Raw genomic sequence first — 22928 nt, forward strand, 5'->3', positions numbered from 1 at the left:
CTACATGACCGCAGTCCCTCTCTTGCTCCTTGGTCCTCCTCATCTTTGTAAGTCACCTTGATTTTTCACCAGTGTGTTTTATCATTTCTTTATGAAAATATTTAGCATACTAGATGACAGTAGCTAACGCAAGGGGCTATAGCAGCACACAAGTAGACTACAAATGCATGCTGGGGCGGGCATGCCCTGAGCTCATGAAGTGAACGCTAATGGAGCGAAATTGGAGCTGGCGAGAAGGCCAGCTCACTCCACGCTCCAGTCAAATTGGACACGCTCCTCTGCTGCAGCTCCGCTCTGCTCACCTACTCTGTGTTTTGAAACCCACCTGATGGGTATTTTTGGAACTGCGTGTTTTTTATTCCAGTGTGGTTACTTTTTCTACACAATTGATTTGATATAACGAGGTACTACAGACAACATAGACATGTCAATAGGTTATGAATGAAAGATGGTGAGAAACACAGGCTTCATACAAACAGGCTGATTTTCTGCTAGATCTTGTGGCAAATGAGTGACAGGCAGTTATACTAATGTTTGAGTCTGAGTGAGTGAGACACAACCCATAACAGTGCAGATTTCACCATTAATAGTAAAAAATAAAATAAAAACTAGCAAAATATTTCAGTCAGTTTTATGTCTCTCCTAACTATCTCCTGTGAACATGATTATAGCTCCAGTTTTCCATATTCCAGCTCTTAGTTTTATTTGGTCTCATTCGTCTTTGTCTCGGGGCAAAACTCTGTAGTGAGAAGACAATGAAGGAAAGAAAGATTTAGATTTGGATCACAATGTCAATGTTGCGATGTTATTTCATCTGTAGACATTGTACCTGCAACGCCATCATAGATGAACTGTGCAGGTTGAGGGAACTTGAGGCACTCGGCTTGTTTTCTGATTGGCTCCAGCTCTGATTCATGCAGTTTGCCAGTCTTTCCTGGAAAAGGGAAAATAAAATGGCTTTTTAAACACAGCAATCGGGTAAATTCTGACAAAGATAGACACCTACAAACACCCCACTCCCACTTTACCTACACAACCTCCTACTCAAAAGCACACACACACACCTACCAAAGATATAGAAAGATCGGACCATTCGGATGGGCACTCCTGCTACGGTAATGGTGTTACTGAAGTGCATGACGAGACAGTCAGGGCAGGCTTGCAGGAAGTGTGCCTTGGAAATTCCATTATCCTCTATATGTAAAAAAAAAAAAAAAAAACACACAGTAACTCTCAGCATCATTTCTATTTGATAATCTGCCATTAGTTTAGGATGAATTGAAGCAGCCTGTTAACCACTTCTGGTCTGGGATAGCTACATATTTAGCTACAGTACAGTATTTCAGCTCTCACACACCACTAACACTTGAAAGGGAAAGGTACGGATCTGACTTACTTAACTGCTGTATGGTGTTCTCTACAATGGACATATTCATTATGGAGTAATTAACACAGGTGTCATCACTGAAAGATAAGAGGATATGTCCTATTAGATTCCGAGATTGCCTCATGTCTCATAACTGTCAGTGGTCCAGATGTGTTCATCAAACCTATGACAAAGCAGTAGAGTAAGGAGCCACTCACATCATGTTTCCCTGTTTGAAAAGCACACTCTTGTCGCTTGATGTTGCTCGTAGTTCCACCTTGGAGCTTTTTCCCATTTTCAGTTTTTCGGCATAACCTTCATCATCTGAAAACGCCTCGATGAGAATCCATTCACCAAAGACCTGTAGGGAAACATACATTACACTGGCATTCACTTTTTCAGTTGAGAACTTGCTACATAGACATTACATATTATAAGCCTGATATAAACACATAACGGCTCATAGATTTTTATAATAACTAATACAGCATCATAACTGCCAGCTTTAAGTAAAGTGTTACCAAAGACTATATACAATATGCAAGATCAAGGTGAAGGCAAGAGTCATGGGTAGTCTAGTGGTGATGCTACAGCCTCTGGCATCCATGTCTTCAGTGTCAGCATAGATATGAATCTCTCCTACTGCCCTTTGACACAACCTCTCTTTCCCCTTCCACCCTTTCTCAGTATGCATTCAATCAAATCAGAAAATATCGATTCCCCACTCCTTAAAAAAAGTATAGGTCTGACACCCACCGTGTTGAGCTTGTCGGCAGGGAGTGGTTTGACCATTTTACCACAGTCTTCCTCAGTCGGTGGCTCAGTCGTCGGTGCCGCGGTCACCCTGCTCACTGCCAGCAGAGCCAGGAGAGCCACACCGTAGTAGTACACAACACACATGGTGGAAACTGGAACCTTATCGTAGCCACAGAACCACCCTCTAATATAGCTACAGCCTGTGGTTTGACTTTGTCCTGAGTGTGTTCCAGGGTGATCCGGGTTGCGTACGAAATGGCACTATTCCCTATATAGAGCACTACCTTTGACCAGGGTAGTGCCTTTAAAGGGGAATAACGGCACATTTCTAAACTGTGTCTATGTTCCTAAACCCCTCTGACTTGGACTGTCTGTCAAAGTGCGCACCTCTCACGCAGGGAGAGCGAGCTACAGTATGTCACAGGTTTACGAGGTCCCCCACATAGAACTTTGTTGAATAATGCAAATGTACGAAATATAGAAACATTCTGACACAGCAAAAACACCCCATTGTGAGATATAGCTAATACATTTTGTGATATATTTGGTCGCGGTTTCACAGTTTTACCTTTTCTGAGATCTCTGCTTATAGAGGAGACAGCAGCCAGCTCATGCAACAACACACACGAGGAGGCTCCTCATAAACACAACACACTGGAAGGTTTCAAACTTGTCTACCTCAGACTTGAGCGCATCCCCCAACACAACACACAACTTTTACTATTGTCACAGACGCATCATCAGACCTCGGCAGTAGCCTATTTCATTTCTCTCTTTCCATGCTCTGGAAACCAAGCAGATCACGCTGTGCTCTAATGATGGCATCGTAGCCACACTAATACACTAGAATATAATTGTCGATCTGATGTTCAAAACTGTGTTCACAACCTTAATCTCCTAAATGATGTCGCTGGTGTATTTTGTTTGAATTTTCGAATATATTGCGCATTAGGCTAAGGTTTTTACCTGGCGCGAGTACGATGCGTGAAGCAACACACATAACGAGCAAAGTTTCACCCGTATTTTATAAGAAATGATAAACTCGGTGGTTCGAGCCCTGAATGCTGATTGGCTGACATCCGTGGTATATGAGACCGTATACCACGGGTATGACAACATTTCTTTTCACTGTTCTAATTACGTTGGAAACCAGTCGCTTGTGTCATCCTTAGCCGTGGTATATTGGCCATATAACACACCTCCTCGGGCCTTATTGCTTAATTATAAACTGTGTGGTTTGAGCCCTGAATTCTGATTGGCTGGCAGACATCATATATCAGATCTTATACCACGGTATGACAATACATTTATTTTTACTGCTCTAAATACGTTGGTAACCAGTTTATAATAGTAATAAGTCACCTTTGGGGTTTGTAGTATATGGCCAATATACCACGGCTAAGGGTTGTGTACAGGCACTCCGCGATGCGTCATGCATAAGTTCACCCCTTAGCCATGGTATATTGGCCATATACCACACCCCCTCGTGCCATATCGCTTAAATATCCACCTACCTTTGTCATGTCAACCATCCATCCAAATCAAATCATTCCAGGTGTCAGCCTTCTGTCTTTCTAAACTTTCGCGTAGCCTATTCCCATGATATGGCTGTTGATTGCCGTTATCATTAATCAATACATGACTTTCAAGGAGTAGGGTATTTGATACAAATGGACTATAAGAATACTTTTTAAAAAAAAATATATATATATATATATATATCCTACATTATCACATTCTCTTGCTCACTCGAGAAAGAGAGTTTGGCCCTGGCTTGCAAACCAAATTTGGTAAATGATTGTCATTATTCTACCAATTTGAAAATGTAAATATAGGCTAATAATAAATGTAATAATAGCATATTTGATCTACCCCAATGAAAACGTGGACAGTGAGCATAAATCGCATTTCGATAGATGCGTCCATCAGTACCCGCAACTTTAATTTACAAGAATATGTTCGCTTATAAGGGCACAAGGCGAGACCCAAATGCAGACAGATGGTTGAGCTCCGATATTTATTATAGCAAAAGGGGTAGGCAAAAGGCAGGTCGGGTACAGGCGAGAGTTCATAAACCAGGTCAGAGTCCAAACGGCGCAAGACGATAGGCAGGCTCGAGGTCAGGGGCAGGTGGAGTGGTCAGGACAGGCAAGGGTCAAACCCAGGGGGGTGAGAAAAGAGAGACTGGAAAAAGCAGGCGCTGAGACACAAAACGCTGGTTGACTTGACAAACAAGACGAACTGGCACAGAGAGACAGGAAACACAGGGATAAATACACCAGGGATAATAAGTGACACCTGGAGGGGGTGGAGACAATCACAAGGACAGGTGAAACAGATCAGGGCATGACATTGCTGTCAGCTGGCTACTGTAGCCAAGTTACAATCTAATTAAACATTTGTTACATAAATTAATATTTTAGCCCATATGTGTCATCCAATGAAGTGGCTGTTATGTTGCATTTACTAGTCTTTCCCTCACATTTTAGTGGATATATTTAGCCGTAATGTCTGATCACACCATGCAACGAGGGATGTATACATTTTTAAACATTTCTATTTTTTGTTTTATGATTTTGTTTTCAATGAGGGATGTAGCCTACAGTCAGGGAGGGAAGATGGACAGTGTTGATGGGCAGGTGAAATGATGTCCAATTGTGTTGCAAGATAAAAGTGGATGGCAGGATTAGGTCAGCCTCTTTCCTCCTTGCTTGGCAGAGATCTCAGGTAAATGGTGAACCCACAACTCAAATTTACCACAAATGTATGTATATATATATGCCATATCTCACAATCGCTTGGACTTCACAAATGTAGTATTTTCGCTGTGACACAGGTGGATTGGCCATCTGACAATTCTGGCAAATGCCAGATGGGGTGGACCATTTTTACTTGGATGGGCTGGTTGAAAAATAATGAAATAGTGACATGACATGGCCGGTGGCTGTTCAGATTTTTTCGCAATTTCTGTGTTTTTCTAATCTATAATGAGCCTTTAGCTGATCAGTGGGCAACGGTTGGCCCCAAATGTATTTATAAAGCCCTTTTTACATCAGCAGATGTCACAAAGTGCTTATATAGAAACCCAGCCTAAAACCCCAAACAGCAAGCAATGCAGATGTAGAAGCACGGTGGCTAGGAAAAACTCCCTAGAAAGGCAGGAACCTAGGAAGAAACCTAGAGAGGAACCAGGCAATGAGGGGTGGCCCGTCCTCCTCTGGATGTGCTGGGTGCTGATTATAAGAGTACATGGCCATTAAGGCCAGATCGTTCTTCAACATGTCCAAACGTTCATAGATGAATAATAATAAATAATAATCACAGTGGTTGTAGAGTGTGCAACAGGTCAGCGCCTCATGAGTAAATGTCAGTTGGCTTTTCATAGTCAAGCATTCAGAGGTCGAGACAGCAGGTGTGGTAGAGAGAGAGGGAAGGAGACAGAGAGGGGGTCAATCAGCAATGACACCCAATCCGACTCTGTCTTCAGTTAGACAGCCAAGATCATGGATCGTATGAAACTGAAAGGGTGACTATAAACATTGAAAGAACACATTCTGCGTTGTCACCTCATTCAAAACTTCCGATTTTTTTGGGGTGACTAAAACCATGATTTGGTCAAACAGTAAAGTGTACTATCTTTTTGATTCCTGTAATGAAAGTGAGTGCCCTGCCCCTGTGCCTGTTTCACTGGAGCCTACTGCTGTAATAAGCATAGACACTCTTCTCTCCCCAATGTGCTCGTGAGAAGAAAAACAATTCATATTTAAACATGCAAATTTGGGAAAAATACACCTTTCAAAGCTTTGTCCCCTTGTCCCTGTTGAAGAGAGTAGGGCAGATGATATAGGAGCATGAGTTCTGATAGAAACTGTTTCTGAACCTGTTGGTATCTACAAGCCATCAGACTACTGACCACTTGAACTGACTCTCCACACCGTAGTTAACATGTACTCGCCCACTCACGCACACACACACACACACACACACATTGTAGCTACACACACATCACAATTGCTGTCACGCCCTGGTCTTAGTATTTTGTGTTTTCTATATTTATTTGGTCAGGCCAGGGTGTGACATGGGTTTATTTTGTGTTGTGTTTATGTATGGGGGTTTTTCGTAGGTTTTGGGATTGTGGCTAGTAGGGGTGTCTAGCATAGTCTATGGCTGCCTGAGGCGGTTCTCAATCAGAGTCAGGTGATTCTCGTTGGCTCTGATTGGGAACCATATTTAGGTAGCCTGGGTTTCACTGTGTGTTTGTGGGTGATTGTCCCTGTCTCAGTGTAAGTTGTCACCAGGCAGGCTGTATTAGGTTTCACATTTTCCGTTTGTTGTTTTGTATTGATCGTGTTTTGTATTTTCATTAAACATGTATCGAACTAACCACGCTGCATTTTGGTCCGACCCTCCTTCGACGGAAGAAAGCCGTAACAATTGCTGCTACCACACCCGTATTTAGTATTGCTAATACTGCACGATTTAAAAACTTGCTCTTCAATCCCCCTTTCTCTAATACAGGTGTAAATATTGGACTATAAATAGTGCCTTCCTGTATTATACTTATGCTAAAATATTTATTCTATTCTACTGAGCCATTTTCTTTATGTTCATGTTCTTATCTTTTATGATTTCTTATTGTTGTTGCGTTGTCGAGTAGTAACCTGCAAGGAAGCATGTCGTTAGACAGTGTATACCATGTGTATCCTGTACATAAATAAAACTTGAAACTTGAGCTTTCTGTAGGTATCATTTTTATTTCTCAACTCTCAATATTCAGCTTAATAGCAACTATTTTGAGATATGGCGCGGCGTGCGTGATATATGCGCACCGGCCATTGCGAAGGCATAGGCCTATAGGTTTCATGGGTAGGAGCCTACAACTGCCACGTTTTTTTTTTAGGACGTTACATTTACCCTTGGATGAATACATGGCTACTAGCAGTGGGTAGTAGATTTAGAGTTAGTGATCTAGTTCATGTTTTTCCACTTCCTCAGGTGTTTAACCCCAAATTAATTAGCCTAGTTAGTGCACATAAAGATGTATGTTATTCATCTCTATTGAAAAAACAATCATGGTGCGGGATGGGGTGAGTTGGTGGCCACAGGAGGTTGGTGGCACCTTTAATTAAAGAGAACAGGCTCGTGGTGGCACACGCAGTAATCTGGGCTGGTGTGGATAAAATGCCAAGGCCGAATTCTTGTCCCAGTCTGCCACTACTGTGACAGAATGTTGATATTCTTCATAGATTTCCTTTTTCCACAAAGTTCTATCTAGCGCTGCAGTGAGTGAGGGGCTGGATAACTCTGTGACATACTGTAGCTCGCGCTCTAGCTCTACCTCGCTCTCCCTGAATGAGACAGGTATGCACTTTGACAGAAAGTCCAACAACGAGTCAGACAGGTTTGGGAACATAGACACATTTTTGAAATGTTCCGTTATTCCCCTTTAAGTTGAATAGAGTTGATCCTGGGGCTATGGATTCCACCATGGGTGACGTGACAGTGTTCAGGAACTCAGAAATGCTTTGGTAGCTTTGATAATGATTAATGCATTTTGTGTTTATTTAATCCTAGAGCAGCTGTCTTCTATGTGTTTGGTTTTTGGTAATGGACCATAGTACAAGGTTATGCATGGAAATGTAGCTTTGTGTTTGGCCTTAATGTAAATCCCATGTCTGTCTGTCTGACTGACTGACTGACTGACTGAGGATTGTCAGGAAGCACAAACTTTTTATTAGAGTCCAAATGATTTTATTAATGCAACCATTTCATCATCAGTAGCTATATTACTGTGAACCATGTTATATATTGAGATTCAGCAATACGCAAGCTCTCTTTTATCTCAGCGCAAACTCTGCAGAGAGAAGATGTTAGTGAGAACTTTAACAAGGTTCTAAACACACAAGGACTCAGCCAATAGAGATCTATTCTAGTCTGTTAAATTACAACATTCTAAATCAATACTAAATGTTGCCTGGTGTCCCTTTTGTTGAGTAGGGTAGGGTTAGGGTAAATAATGAATACTGTGCAGGCGGAGGATACTGGAGGCATTCTGCTGCTTTCCAGAAATGCTTCAGCTCTGACTCTGGCAGTGTCCTGGGCTTCCCTGGAAAGAGGAAAATAAACTAGTTGATTCCATGACTTGATTGACTTGGGTTCCTGGTTTTCAAAAGCTTTTGGGTAAATGTTTGGGTAATATTTGGCCATTCGAGACGTCTCAATAGCACATGTGTGCACACACACCTACCAAAGATATAGAGAGATCAGATATGCACTCCGGCCATGGTGCTCCTGCTGTGCATAGCGAGACAGTCAGGATAGGTTTGCAGTAAATGTCCCGCAGAAGTCACATTATTCTCTATGTAAGAAAACACACAGCAACTCTCTGAGTAATTTAACAGCAACTTTTCTATCTGAAATCTGGTATAGGATGTTGACAGAGGAGTTTTCCATCAATGTCAGAGGAAATGAGATGATCATTAGATAGCCACACTTTAATAGGCTTATCTGAGAGCTGTATGTCTCTTCACATAGCCACTGTGTCTAACAATACATTACACAAGGGATTGGAAACAAAGCTATAGAGAGTTACTATAAACTTACATCAAGTGTCCCTGGAGGAGAAGGACTATCTTGTTGTGGGAACTGGGAAAGAATTCAATCCAGGAGCTGTTGGTCTTTCTCAGTATCGCATTGAACATCTCATGGTCCAGGAAACCCTTGATGAAGACCCACTTCCCGAAGATCTGTGGTGAAATGTATTGGTCTGTCATTTAATTTCATACATTTCTATTTGTGTGGTGAGCATAGTGCCTGAGGGCAGAGGTTGTATTCTGCCTATCAACACGGGTCTATAAGTTGGAGTCAAATGCCTTTGAAACTCCTTTAGATTCAGTTTACAAATTGGAAATCATCACTATTTCTAACATACCACAACACCACTATGGCTTAGGCCCACTTTATAGATATACAGTTCAAGTCGGAAGTTAACATACACTGAGGTTGGAGTCATTAAAAATAATTTAATCACTCCACAAATTTCTTGTTAAACTATAGTTTTGGCAAGTCAGTTAGGACATCTACTTTGTACATGACACAAGTCATTTTTCCAACAATTGTTTACAGACAGATTATTTCACTAATAATTCACTGTATCACAATTCCATTGGGTCAGAAGTTTACATACACTAAGTTGACTGTGCCTTTAAACAGATTGGAAAATTTCGAAAAGGATTTAATGGCTTCAGAAGTTTCCGATTGACATCATCATTTGAGTCAATTGGGGGTGTACCCGTGGATGTATTTTAAGACCTACCTTCAAACTCAGTGCCTCTTTCCTTGACATCATGGGAAAATCAAAAGAAATCAGCCAAGACCTCAGAAAAAATAGGACCTTGTACTATGGGACCACGCAGCCGTCATACCGCTCAGGAAGGAGACTCGTTCTGTCTCCTAGAGATGAATGTACTTTGGTGCGAAAAGTGCAAATCAATCCCAGAACAACAGCAAATGACCTTGTGAAGATGCTGGAAACAGATGCAAAAGTATCTATATCCACAGTAAAACGAGTCCTATATCGACATAACCTGAAAGGCTGCTCAGCAAGGAAGAAGCCACTGCTCAAAAACCGCCATCAAAAAGCCAGACTACGGTTTGCAACTGCACATGGGGACAAAGATCGTACTTTTTGGAGAAAGTCCTCTGGTCTGATGAAACACAAATAGAGCTGTTTGCCCATAACGACCATTGTTATGTTTGGAGGAAAAAGGGGGAAGCTTGCAAGCCAAAGAACACCATCCCAACCGCAAAGCATAGGGGTGGCAGCATCCTGTTGTGGGTGTGCTTTGCTGCAGGAGGGACTGGTGCACTTCACAAAATTGATGGCATCACGAGGAAGGAAAATTATGTGGATATATTGAAGCAACATCTCAAGACATCAGTCAGGTAGTTAAAGCCTGGTCGCAAATGGGTCTTCCAAATGAACACTGACCCCAAGCATACTTCCCAAGTTGTGGCAAAATGGCTTAAGGACACATCTTAGGGCTAGGGGGCAGTGTTCGGAAGTTCGGATGAATGACGTGCCCAAAGTAAACTGCCTGTTACTCAGGCCCAGAAGCTAGGATATGCATATAAGCATTGGTAGCATTGGATAGAAAACACTCTGAAGTTTCTAAAACTGTTAAAATAATGTCTGTGAGTATAACAGAACTGATATGGCAGGCAAAAACCCAAAGAAAATCCATCTGGAAAATGTTTTTTTGGGGTCACAGTCCATTTCAATGCATGTCTATGGGATATACAAATAAACAGCTCCTAGATTGCAGTTCCTATGGCTTCCACTAGATGTCAACAGTCTTTAGAAAGGGTTTCAGGCTTGTTTTTTGAAAAATGAGCGAGTAGTTAGTTCTTCCAAGGTGTCTCTCATTAGAAATGTAGTCTTGTTGGCGCGTGAATGAGGTGCTGTCCTCAGATAAGGACAACAAGGTCAAGGTATTGGAGGGGCCATCACAAAGCCCAGACCTCAATCTGATAGAAAATTTGTTGGCAGAACTGAAAAAGTGTGTGCGAGCAAGGAGGCCTACAAACCCGACTCAGTTACACCAGCTCTGTCAGGAGGAATGGGCCAAAATCACCCAACTTATTGTGGGAAGCTTGTGGAAGGCTACCGGAAACGTTTGACCCAAGTTTAAAAGCAATGCTACCAAATACTAATTGAGTGTATGTAATCTTCTGACCCACTGGGAATGTGATGAAAGAAATAAAAGCTGAAATAAAACATTCTCTCTACTATTATTCTGACATTTCACATTCTTAAAATAAGGTGGTGATGACTGACCTAAAACAGGGAATTTTTACTAGGATTAAATGTCAGGAATTGTGAAAAACTGAGTTTAAATGTATTTGGCTGAGATGTATGTAAACTTCCGACTTCAACTGTAGGTGATGTACTCACAGTATGCTGGTCTTCCGGTGCGAGCGGTTTGACCAGATGTCCACCATCCTCTGGGGCCTGTGCTGCTGTTCCCACAGACAACAGAGCAAGGAGCAGGGCCATGTAGAGGACACACATTGTGTAAATCAAGATAAAGCCTGCAGAGAAGTAAGTCTTAGCAAGAAGGAAGCTGAATCACCTTCAATGTATACTGAGGGAAGACTGGTGTGTTTCAAGAGAATGTTTCTCCCCATGTTACGCAATACCGAAGTTACCCAAATCAGCCTGTGGGGCCAAGGCTCCTACTGATCCCCAAGGTCAATTTACATGTGGTTGAACTCTAGGGTGCAGTGACATCATGATTAGACCATTGGACCTCTACAACTATCAATTATTTATCGTTTGTTTGGTTTGGTCAGGGGCTCTATAGGGCAACACCCCAAGAGACATGTTTTGATGGTGAACTATAAACCAAACATTGACTTACTCTTATTGCTTTTAGTATCAAATATAAATTAGACATCTGCACACTGAAGACAATGTTTTATTTTATTTCGTTAAGATAACATTTTCTGAAATTGGCCATAATTACACAATCATTGAGCTTTGGCTATACAACAAGGTGCAAAGGGATACATTTCACAGATAGACAGAGACAGATTCTGCTGAAATATCCAAATGTCCAGGACAAACATTCCTCCTTTAGTGTGGAGGGACTTCTTCGTTGTGTCCAAAATTCCCAACTTCCCCTAACCCGTAACCCCTATACCACAGCCCTAAGTGTAGGTATGTGGAATGGATTGTAAGGGTGAATGGAAAACTTTGTCATAGAGGAAGGTGAGAAAGGGCCTAGCACCATTGACAACGGCAGCCACAACCTCTGGCTTGCCAAGAATGGGGTGAGAGGAGGAGGCCATTGTAGTTATGGGACGTAGCCATGCGATAGAAGGGGGTGAGAGGTGGGAGGCCATCGTAGAGTATTGGGACGTAGCCATGGGACAGACGGGGTTGAGAGGGGGGAGGCCATCGTAGAATATTGGGACGTAGCCCAACATCACACGGTTATCAGTGGGAAGAGAGTCAATAGCAGGGCACTTATGAACGATGTCACACTCGTGCTGCCTCCTGTTGCTCCATTCAAGCAAGAGCATGGCCAGTTCTCCAGTCCCTCTCTGTCTATGTCTCTGTGTCTGTCCAGGCCCTTCCTCTGGCCTCCCCTCTCTTCTCTCCCCCTCTCGCGGAGCTCCTGCCGTCCAGTAGGGGGAGGCAGAGAGAGCGATAGGTCGTCTAGGACAGGTGCAGAGGGGTGAGGGCAGTCCAACCAATCGGTGGCCAGGGATCGGGGATATCCTGCCTCCGGGGCAGAGCCTGGGTAGGGGAACTTCCAATAGGAATCTCCTTTGAAGAGGTAGACGGAGCCTGAGGAAGTGGTAGAGGAGGGGGCTTAATGTCTGTTGATATAAACAGACTCACACATGTATTGTACATTACGTGTGGTGTCTCTCACACATATAATCTTTCATAGTGTCACTCTCATAGAATCTCAGTCTGTTCTCCTCGTTCATCTCTCACTCACTTTCTCTCTCATACACTCTCTCTTTCTCCCTCTATTTCTTCCTCGCACACTCACCGTCTCTCTCAGTGGTAATCCCATTCACTCCTCCTCTGATAAGGTCAGCCCAGGTGTTACTCTCCTCTTCCTCTCCTCCTCCTGCTTCCCCCTCTCCAATCTCCCCCCACACGGGTCCTTCCTTTGGATCCCACATCAGGCCCTGCTCCACCTCTTCTTCCTCTCCTACTCCCTTTCCTTCTGTCTCTCCCCATTTCTTCAGAGCTGAGAGGGGGCGGGGGTAGCCCTCCTGGAGAGAGAGGTCATTGAACAGCCAAAACTGGGACTCTACAAAACAAAATGGAAAGAGGCAATGAAGAGTGTCCTCAAGGTTGTGTCTGGTTTATAATTGATTCACATAGAGTATATGATGAGAAACTAGAATCAAGAGCATAGTTTAGTCCATTGAACAGCACTAATTCTCCTCTGTTGTTAAAGGTCCAATGCAGTGTTTTTTTTCTCAATATCAAATCATTTCTGGGTAACAATTACTGTGATTGTTTTAAATTAAAATGGGATTCATAGCAAAAAGCAATTTCTCAAGCATGAATTTTGCTTCGACTGTCTGGTAGAGGGGAGGGTAAAACTGAAAATGGGGTCTTTATTGGTAGAGAGGTTTGGAACTGTCTTTCTTATTGGTCTATTAACTAATTTACCACATGAAGATGTCACCAGGCAGGCCAAAAGTCCATCCCATCAAAACAGGCAGAAATTTCAGGTGTTTTTTTCAAACAGCTCTTACTATGAAAATGGTCTTATTATAGTTTTCACAATTTCACAGCATTTTCCAACATTGTAGTGTGTGGGGTGACTGGAGTCAGAGGTTACCTACCAGTGATGAATATGATGGCATGATCTGAGTGTCTCTCCAACACAGCCTGCAGGGGGGGCAGGTTAGGGGGCAGACCCCTCCACAGCCTCCTCACCGAGGCCCCCCGGCCCGACACCAGCCCCCCAGTACTGACCCTCCAAATACTCAGCCCTGCCAGAGAGGGGGGCGGGGGGAATAGAGAGGAATAAGGCAGGATAGTCAGGGGAGTATTGGGAGAAGGAACGATACAGATAAAGAGATGTGAGGTGAAGTGAGACAGAGAGGAATTCAATACAAAGTCCTGCAGTTGTGGGTACATCCACCAGGGGGCGATCATGCCCGTAGTTTAAAACCGGAGGCTAGGGGAAATAGTCCAACCAATAGGGAGACTACCTACACCACACTAACCTTTAAAGAAGAACATCTCTCCCCTAATCTTGGCCACTGCATCAAAGCTAGTGTTGCAGCGGTCTACAGAATGGCTGAAAGAGAAGGAGAGAGCAACAGAGAGGATGAGAGGGAAGGAGAGATGCATAGATGGAAGAGATAGTTATTGGTTGAATGGCTGCCCCTTATCCACTTTTGTTAACCTTTCAGTACCTGTGTCTGTAGTGTGTCAGTACCTGTGTCGGTGTCGGTATCCGTGTCCATCGCGATGCTGTAGCTGAGGTTCGGGAACCAACCGAGGAACGTCTGTGACCATGAGTTGATTTCTATTACCTGTCAAAACACCTTCCTTTCAGAACTCAGTACAACAACAGGAGGACACACACCCACATGAAGTGGACAAGTGATAATAAACACAAACACACAGACTGACCGTAGAGCCTGGTGATGAGCTCCAGGTCGTTGGGGCCCAGGCGGTAGTTTAGAGGGTCTCCTACGGGGCCCTGGTAGTAAGGTCTCATCACAGAGCGCCTGGCAGACGAGTGGGACAAACCCAGGGCATGGCCAAATTCATGCACCAGCACGGTGAACAAGTCTGTTCCCTCAGAGGCTGGGGAGGTGTAGAGTTTCAGTTTAGGGGGAATGTTAGTAGTGTCTTGTCTGTGTCCATAATATTCCAAAAATGTGTGTCAATAATATTTTCCAAATTGAACCCCTTACTATTGTAAACCTCAGGATGATTAAACAGTGGAGAGTTGACCATAAATTCTACCTAACTTACCAGAGGGCTGCACAGAACTATCACAGTAATGCAAATACTTGCTTTAAACGTTCAGATCTACAGGAAATTCCTAGGGATAAGGGCTAGTGTTTGGTTGGTATTGGGCTCTTGAACCCCCAGTAGCTCTTTTTTCTGTCTCTGGGTCTTCTGGCTGTCACTCACCTGGCTGGCGGAACACCCACTCCTCCTCGGCATCTAGGTGTACACCGCCCGCTCTGGCGAGGTCAGAAGGGAAGAAGGCGTGGCCAACAGCTCCTCCTGCACCATCGAAGGGGTAGCCGTCACCATGGAAACCGTGGAGGAAGTCCACCTGCAGATCCGCCCCTTCTGGGCCTCCCACCTGGCAACAGGAGAAACGGGCAGTCAGGTCAGAGGGGGGGGGAAAAGAGAGTGCAAGAGGGGTAATCTTTGTATTCAACTATCACAAAAAGGAACGTCTTTGGAAAGAGACTGACCTCGTGGAACTCCAGCGGGGTTGGCTCTGCCCACACCCTCAGGGCGTAGAACACCAGAGAGCGAATCGTCTCGCGGGAGAGGGAGGAAGAGGTGGGGTATGAACGCAACCTAGGGACATTTATTTTTAGAGAAAGAAAGAGAGTGAGTTAGGGAGAGAGAGAGAGAGAGAAAATGAGAGAAGCATTACTAGGAAGGATGAGAGAGCTGTAGGGATGACAATTGAGGGATAAGTTGATGAATAAGAGGGTATGATGAGCAGAAGTCTAAGGAACCTCCAGTTGATGTTCCTTCTTGTCCATGTTGTCACAGCCCTCTTTCTCCTCAGGCCCTGCCCCTCCTGGAGCTGATTGGCCAGTGGTTTGGGCTCCTCCCCTTTGTCTGGCAGTGAACATCGCGGGGCTCGCATCAGAGCCAGCGTCTGCTTATCTGAGAGAGAGAGAGAGGATGGATACAATCACCATAATTTCTCCAACCCCAACCCTCTTTTTTATTTTCTCACCTGCAACTCCTGTCTCCTCTAGGCCTGCAAACCTTTGCATGGCGCTAACAGCATGAGTGACAGCTGTCCAGGCTTGTAGCTGTCCAGTGGAGTAGTCCGAGGGCGGGAGGTAGCCATACCTCGTCAGCCAATCCTGGGACAAGACACCAAAATATTGCATTGAGAAGCATCATGTAGTTAGGACTCAGTTGTAAACTACCGTGTTGTGGGTTCATTGTGACAATGTGACAACGTGATGAGCAGCAGAGGTGGTGGTTTTGAGTGGGTAAAGAGAAATCAGATAAGTAAAAAGCAGGGGTTGACTCGACAGCTCTTCAAAGTGTCTACATAAAGCGTCTAACTCAATAGACCAATCCTGTGAAGGTACATGACCATATGCACGTGAGCCCAGTTAAGCTTGCTCATCAAGGCAGCTCTAAATAAGTCAAAACCAGATAGAGGCATGTGATGTATTACCTTTGCTAGTGGATTGGTATTCCCTATTTTCTCTATTCACTTTGACTATTTTCACTAGGCCATCGTAAATAACAACTTGCTGAAATAAATAATGAATTCTGCATGAATAATAAAAACGTCCTTGTTAAAGACCTATACGCCTCTGCATTGTCCCTCACCACCAGTCCAGTGGTCTCGTCGTCCGTGGGGGTAACAGGAGCAGAGCATGTGGAAGCTGTTGTGTCCGTTGGGGCAACTGTTGAGCCTTGGACCCCGGCCACGGACACGGTTTGCATGCGCTCGCACACGTACAGGAGGAGAAAACTCCACGCCGCTGCCTTCATCCTGCTGGCGTTCACATATTCCAATCAAACTCGGGGAAACAAAGTTGGAGTGAACATTTATCACCTCCGGTCAGTTCAGCCATGCAACTGGTCAAGGTCTATGAGGTGTCATCCGTCCTTCATGGTCGGGTTGACGGTGAAGAGGGAAGGAAAGCCGTGACAGGACCTCTCAGAACTTTTTGCCACTGCTCGTGAAACTAGTCAAACGCTCTGGGAATGGGAGGGAGAAACCACCGGTTTACATAGTTGGTTTTATGCTATTGTTGCCAAAGAAAACATTGACACAGTGTTTAAAGGTATATTAAAGTATATTAAAGGCTTTAAATGACTACGAAGCTTGGCTTTGCACCATATGGCACAAATATTTCATACATGCAAGAAAAACTGCCCCTGCCTACCTTCAAGCTATGCTCAAACCCTACACCCCAACCCGAGCAGTCCGTTCTACCACCTCTGGTCTCTTGGTCCTCTCACCCCTACGGGAGAGCAGCTCCCACTCAGGCCAGTCCAAGCTTTCCTCGATCCTGGCACCCCAATGGTGGAACCAGCTTCCCCCTGAAGCTAGGACAGCAGAGTCCCTGCCAATCTTCTGAAAACACCGGAAACCATACCTCTTCAAAGAGTATATTTTTTGCAACAAAGCATCCTTCACTCATGCTGCAGAACATACCCTCGTAAAACTGACTATCCTGCCAATCCTCGACTTCGACGATGTCATTTATAAAATAGCTTCCAACACTCTACTCAGCAAATTGTATGCAGTCTATCACAGTGCCATCCGTTTTGTCACCAAAGCCCCATATATTACCCACCACTGTGACCTGTATGCTCTCGTTGGCTGGCCCTCGCTTCATATTCATCGCCAAACCCACTGACTCCAGGTCATCTATAAGTCTTTGCTAGGTAAAGCCCCGCCTTATCTCAGCTCACTGGTCACCATAGCAGCACCCACCCATAGCACGCGCTCCAGCAGGTATATTTCACTGGTCACGCCAAAGCCAATTCCTCCTTTGGCTGCCTTGCCTTACAGTTCTCTGCTGCCAATGACTGGAAGAAATTGCAAAAATCACTGAAGCCGGAGACCCAAATCTCCCTCACTAACTTTAAACACCAGCTATCAGAGCAGCTTACCGATCACTGCACCTGTACATAGCCCATCTGTAAATAGCCCATCCAACTACCTCCTCCCCATACTGTTATTTATTTTTTTGCTCCTTTGCACCCCAGTGTCACTGTTGTACATTCATCTTCTGCACATCTATCACTCCAGTGATTCATTGCTAAATTGTAATTATTTCACCACTATGGCCTATTTATTGCCTTACATCTCTTATCTTACCTCATTTGCACACATTGTATATAGACTTTATTTCTCTCTTGTGTTATTGACTGTATGTTTGTTAATTCCATGTGTAACTCTGTGTTGTTGTTTGTGTCGCACTGATTTGCTTTATCTTGGCCAGGTCGCAGTTGTAAATGAGAACTTGTTCTCAACTAGCCTACCTAGTTAAATAAAGGTGAAATATATATCTATTTTTTTTAAATCTTAAATAATCGCCCTCCTTGACCCCCACTCCCCCCCAAAACGATATATGTGTTGGTTCAAGATATATATACAGTATATATCAATATACACTATATGATCAAAAGTATGTGGACCCTGCTCCTGCTCGTGGGCATTAATATGGAGTTGGTCCCCCCTTTGCGGCTAAAACAGCCTCTACTCTTCTGGGATGGCGTTCCAGTAGATGTAGGAACATTGCTGCGGGGACTCGCTTCCATTCAGCCACAAGAGCATTAGTGAGTTCGGGCACTGATGTTGGGCGATTAGGCCTGGCTCTCAGTCATCGTTCCAATTCATCCCAAAGGTGTTCGATTGGGTTGAGGTTAGGGCTCTGTGCAGGCCAGTCAAGTTCTTCCACACCAATCTCTACAAACCATTTCTGTATGGATCTCGCTTTGTGCACGGGGGCAGTGTCATGCTGAAACAGAAAGGGCCTTCCCAAACTGTTACCACAAAGTTGGAAGCAGAGAATTGTCTAGAATGTCATTGTATGCTGTAGTGTTAAGATTTCCCTTCACTGGAACTAAGGGGCCTAGCCCGAACCATGAAAAACAGCTCCAGACCATTATTCCTCCTCCACCAAACTTTACAGTTGGCAGTCTGCATTTGGGCAGAAAGTGTTTTCCTGGCATCCGCCAAACCCAGAAGTGTCATCACTCGCGTTTTCACTGCTCCAGAGTCCAATGGCGGTGAGCTTTACACCACTCCAGCCAACGCTTAGCATTGCGCAAGGTTTTCTTAGGTTTGTGTGCGGCTGCTCGGCCATGGTAAACACATTTTACGAAGCTCCGTTATGTGCTGACGTTGCTTCCAGAGGCAGTTTGGAACTTGGTAGTGAGTGTTTTGCAACTGAGGACAGACGATTTTTACGGGCTTCAGCACTCTGCGGTTCTGTGAGCTTGTGTGGCCTACCACTTCACGGCTGAGCAATTGTTGCTCCTAGACGTTTCCACTTCACGATAACAGCACTTACAGTTGACAAGGGCAGCTCTAGCAGGGTCAAAATTTGACAAACTGACTTGTTGGAAAGGTAGCATCCTATGACAGTGCCACGTTGAAAGTCACTGAGCTCTTCAGTAAGACCATTCTACTGCCAATGTTTGTCTATGGAGATTGCATGGCAGTGTGCTTGATTTTATACACCTGTCAGCAACGGGTGTGGCCGAAATAGCCGAATCCACTAATTTGAAGGGGTGTTCATATACTTTTGTATGTATAGTGTATATAATTATTTAGTTTGTGGGGCTGTTAGAAATGTTTTGGTCACAGTTAGGTGGCCTACAGTGCGTATATATTGAAAAGGAGACCCTGGTCTCAATTGGGCTTCCCCGATTAAATAAAAGTTAATAAAAATATGAAATTCACAACTGGCACGCAGATCTTTAGAAATGGTAGGATCAATTGTAAATTGCCAATTCACATGTGCTGACCACGTCAACACGTCATAAGCAGTGTACCATGACAGTGTCATTGTCTCGTGCCCCTCCCACCAACATTGTCTCGTTGCGCTGCATTCAGAAATGTTCCTCATATGTGCGCCCAGCTCATTTTTTAATTTACATTATTCACCAGAGGAGGGAAACATTCTGCGAATATTTTGACATTGTATTAACAAGGCGTCTCGGAGAATATTGAAACATTCTCTATCAACAAGGCAGCTCCGAGAATATTGATTGCAACATAGTAGCCAACGAAGGGGCAGCATCTTTCCATGGGCCAGCTTGACTCTGTCTGATATTATTATGTTGCCTACGCAGTAATTGCACTATCTGGGTGGTTTTTATAAAAATATATTTTTTAAACTACATCCACACTAAATAACTTAGCACTATTTAATGACGTTAAACTAGCAAGATTGATCTGTAAGAATATGTGATTGTAATTGAGCAAGATGGATAAGCAAGACTGATAGAGTGAGAGGTGGAAATGCATTATACCAGAGGCAGGTGGGCTACAGGTAGGGATTAAGGATGCAGGCAGAGGATGATGAAGAAGTAGGCCTACAACTAAATCATTATTGATTTACATGATCTCAATTATCATTCTGCCACTGTATGACAATGTACATGTTTTATATCCTACAATTGTTATTGTCTTTGAAGCTAAAAACAGGACATGTATTTTGGGGAAATGCTCTAAATAGCAAGTTGTTCAGTTGTGGGGGTTTTTCATACCAAAAATTGCACTAGCCTACTGGGCAAATTAATCGAAATATCAATTAGGCCCAAAGATATCACAACATTTTAATAGCAATAAAATAGCTTTTGGTTGCGAAAGGTCACCAAAAAGGAGGGCTCCCTCACCTCCCAATTCCCAATACAATTAACCCCTGGCTATCAGATTACAACAAGGTTTACACGGCCGAGTTCAAATGCCGAAATTAAATTCAAAGCAATCGGCCTACTGCCTAAACCGCGGACTGGCAAAGCAAGCTGGCACGGTCGTTGCTTTCTAAAAGTGAGAGAAAGGGGCGCAAACTGGCAGCTGCCCCCCTAGCGACGCTCCACGTGGTCCTAAATCCATCCTTGGAATACCCTAAACAGCTGTTGCATTTTAACTGCGATTGGAATGATTACTTTACATTTTACATTTTTGGTTTTCAGCTAGCTAGAGTATGGCGACCCAACTGACGCCTCTACTGTATACCCTCGTTTTTACTCGGCATAAAAGTGAGTAAATCTACTTCTTTCTCATTGAGACATTTTAAATAATATGTATATAATGCAGAGATACAATATTATATTCATACTGAAAATAATGATGAATGAAAATGTCGATGAAGATGGACAGGACATGTAGGCATGTTCAATAGGAGACGAACCAAGAAGTATCTAATCAGGAGATTGAAGAACATTTGCATAAAGTAAATAAGGGAGGATATGGAAGGGTGTGTACAATAAGATTTCATTTCAAAGAGGGAAAGTGTGTGTGGGATGGAGGTGGGAGTAAGGGGGGCTGAGAAGGATGTGGTGGTTTAATTAAATTAGCGGGTGTCATTTAGTTAAAGAAGGGGGGGGGCAAAAAGGGAGGGATGGATGAAAGGATAGAGGGATCATGGAGGACAGTTGTAAAGTAATGGGATTAAAGTGGAATGGGGGTTCAGTCCTTTTCTCAAGGGACAGATAGAAGGAGAAAGGGAGGAAATAAAAGACAAGTGGTGCCCCCGTCTCCCTTTCAAGGATAAAAGGAGAGAGTAAAGGGGAGGCTAGGAGAGAGAGACGCTTAAGAGAGGAGGTAGGCTACAGAAAGAAAGAAAGACAGAAAGAAAGAAAGAAAGAAAGAAAGAAAGAAAGGGAGGGAGGTGTACAGTAAGATGGGTGAAGGGTGGCATGTGGTGGTTGAGTAATGAAAGTGCCAGCGGGTGTTAATGAAGGGATTCTTTAATTATGAAGGGTTCCAAACACGCACTCTTGACTTGGGCCCTCCATCTGGTTCAGTGCATGTTGGCGTTCTAAAGCACTCATCACGCACACATGGTTCTAACACCCTCTGTCAGACAATATGGCAAAGAAACACATTAGCTAAAAAGCATACTGCAAATGAAAAATATATTATGTTTAATAGCTACTACAATGCATCTGTACACCAATACTGGAAACAAAGTGCAACATTCCTTTTTACTGCATACACACAAACTCAAAAACAGTGCATACTCACACAAGTTGATTCTCTTGATCGACAGTTAGACAAAAATTGATAAAAGGTGCAGTTTATCCAATGCTTACCTTACCCTTCGTCCCTGACTTCGAACTCTCTCTCTCGCTCTCTCGCTCTCTCCTCTCACTCACTCTGAACAGATGTGTCCCTTTCCCAACCGCTAACCCACTCACTCCGCCTTCACTCCCTCAAACTCTATACCCCCCCCATGTTGCTGAGCTCTCACAATAGTCTCCTCAATACTACCACTAAAACAAATCTGTGTGTGTGTGTCACTCAAACCACACATATGGCTATCAATCCTTTCCAACTCTGAATTAATTGTAATATTTATACACAGTATATATCTGTATACTGTATGTAAACTATAACACATTTTTAAATAAAACAATTAGGCTCAGAACCGTGTTTGGCACGGCATATAAAAATACATTTGATGTGTAACTAAAGACTCTCTCTGTGGAATTAGTGAGAGTGAGACTCAAACTTTGTTTGTGTCTCTGTGTGTGTGAGTGTCCACGGTTGACTGTGTGTAGTAAGGAAGTGGGGTTAGTAAGATTATGATGAAATCCTCTTAACGAAAGGATAAAAAAAAAGATTTGAACAGATCTCGCTCGCTGTCTCTCTATTTCTCTCTCGCTCCCACTCTCTATCTGCAGGGGTATTATTCTATCCTACTGACCTCCTTCTGGAAATAATACTGACTAATAAAGCCAATTACCATTTTTTTTCAACTAGGCAAGTCAGTTAAAAACAAATTATTATTTACAATGACAGCCTTCTGGGGAACAGTGGGTTAACTGCCTTGTTCAGGGGTAGGACGACAGATTTTTACATTGTCGGCTCAGGAATTTGATTCAGCAACCCTTCAGTTACTGGCCCAATGCTCTAACCTCTAGGCTACCTGCCACCCCAAACAGAGGAGACAGAGAGAGATACAGAGACAAACATAAGCAGATTTGAGCGACAATGCAGGATAACTATAACACCACCTGTTGAAACTTTATATTGACAGAGAGAGAGAGAGAGAGAGAGAGAGAACAGATGCTTTTCCAGATGCACCAGTATAGATGCACCCGTCTTTCTCCTCCTCCATTCTCTCTCTCCCTCAGGGGTGAAAGGTTTGATTGAAAAAGGACTTTAGGACTCCCTGTTTTTACAAGAAAACTTGATCCCCTGATCTGCCCCTAATCTTTAACCAGGACCTGTCAAAGCAGAGACAAACGGGGATAAAATACCTAATGGCAACATTAGCACCATCACTTCGCTCATTTAAAGCCCTCACTCTGAACCTCTACTCATCACAACTTCGCCAACTGACCCCATTTATC

The 22928-nt window shown here is 43.6% G+C and overlaps 2 protein-coding genes and 1 long non-coding RNA gene across 5 annotated transcripts; all 3 read right to left on the bottom strand.

Moving 5' to 3' along the window:
- Window positions 1-481: 481 nt before the first annotated feature.
- On the bottom strand, window positions 482-2362 carry LOC112256227 (saxitoxin and tetrodotoxin-binding protein 1). The gene is made up of 6 exons (XM_024429318.2): window positions 2123-2362; window positions 1585-1727; window positions 1397-1464; window positions 1069-1194; window positions 830-934; window positions 482-739 (listed from the first exon to the last, which is right to left on the bottom strand). Exons 1-6 carry the CDS (start codon window positions 2264-2266, stop codon window positions 702-704), a joined length of 624 nt encoding a protein of 207 aa, XP_024285086.1. The 5' UTR covers window positions 2267-2362; the 3' UTR covers window positions 482-701.
- A 5484-nt stretch (window positions 2363-7846) lies between these two features.
- LOC112257090 lies at window positions 7847-11295 on the bottom strand. Of its 2 annotated transcripts, none has more exons than XR_002954504.2 (4): window positions 11076-11295; window positions 8726-8868; window positions 8370-8480; window positions 7847-8228 (listed from the first exon to the last, which is right to left on the bottom strand). It is a non-coding gene; the product is annotated as an uncharacterized LOC112257090 (long non-coding RNA). The 2 variants fall into 2 exon arrangements; XR_002954505.1 differs by lacking the exon at window positions 11076-11295 and adding an exon at window positions 9438-9478.
- A 306-nt stretch (window positions 11296-11601) lies between these two features.
- Window positions 11602-21728, bottom strand: LOC112256226 (matrix metalloproteinase-17-like). 2 transcript variants are annotated; one of them, XM_024429316.1, is made up of 12 exons: window positions 21666-21728; window positions 16212-16586; window positions 15598-15730; window positions 15371-15524; window positions 15098-15206; window positions 14805-14982; window positions 14295-14471; window positions 14098-14194; window positions 13883-13956; window positions 13496-13645; window positions 12685-12951; window positions 11602-12473 (listed from the first exon to the last, which is right to left on the bottom strand). In XM_024429316.1, exons 2-12 carry the CDS (start codon window positions 16374-16376, stop codon window positions 12109-12111), a joined length of 1869 nt encoding a protein of 622 aa, XP_024285084.1. In that variant the 5' UTR covers window positions 16377-16586; window positions 21666-21728; the 3' UTR covers window positions 11602-12108. The 2 variants fall into 2 exon arrangements, with proteins under 2 accessions (XP_024285084.1, XP_024285085.1); XM_024429317.1 differs by having other exon boundaries at window positions 16212-16380; window positions 21666-21715.
- Between the last annotated feature and the right edge of the window lie 1200 nt (window positions 21729-22928).

The sequence above is a fragment of the Oncorhynchus tshawytscha genome, linkage group LG08 (genome assembly GCF_018296145.1).
Source record: "Oncorhynchus tshawytscha isolate Ot180627B linkage group LG08, Otsh_v2.0, whole genome shotgun sequence".
NCBI classification, from domain to species: Eukaryota; Metazoa; Chordata; class Actinopteri; order Salmoniformes; family Salmonidae; genus Oncorhynchus; species Oncorhynchus tshawytscha.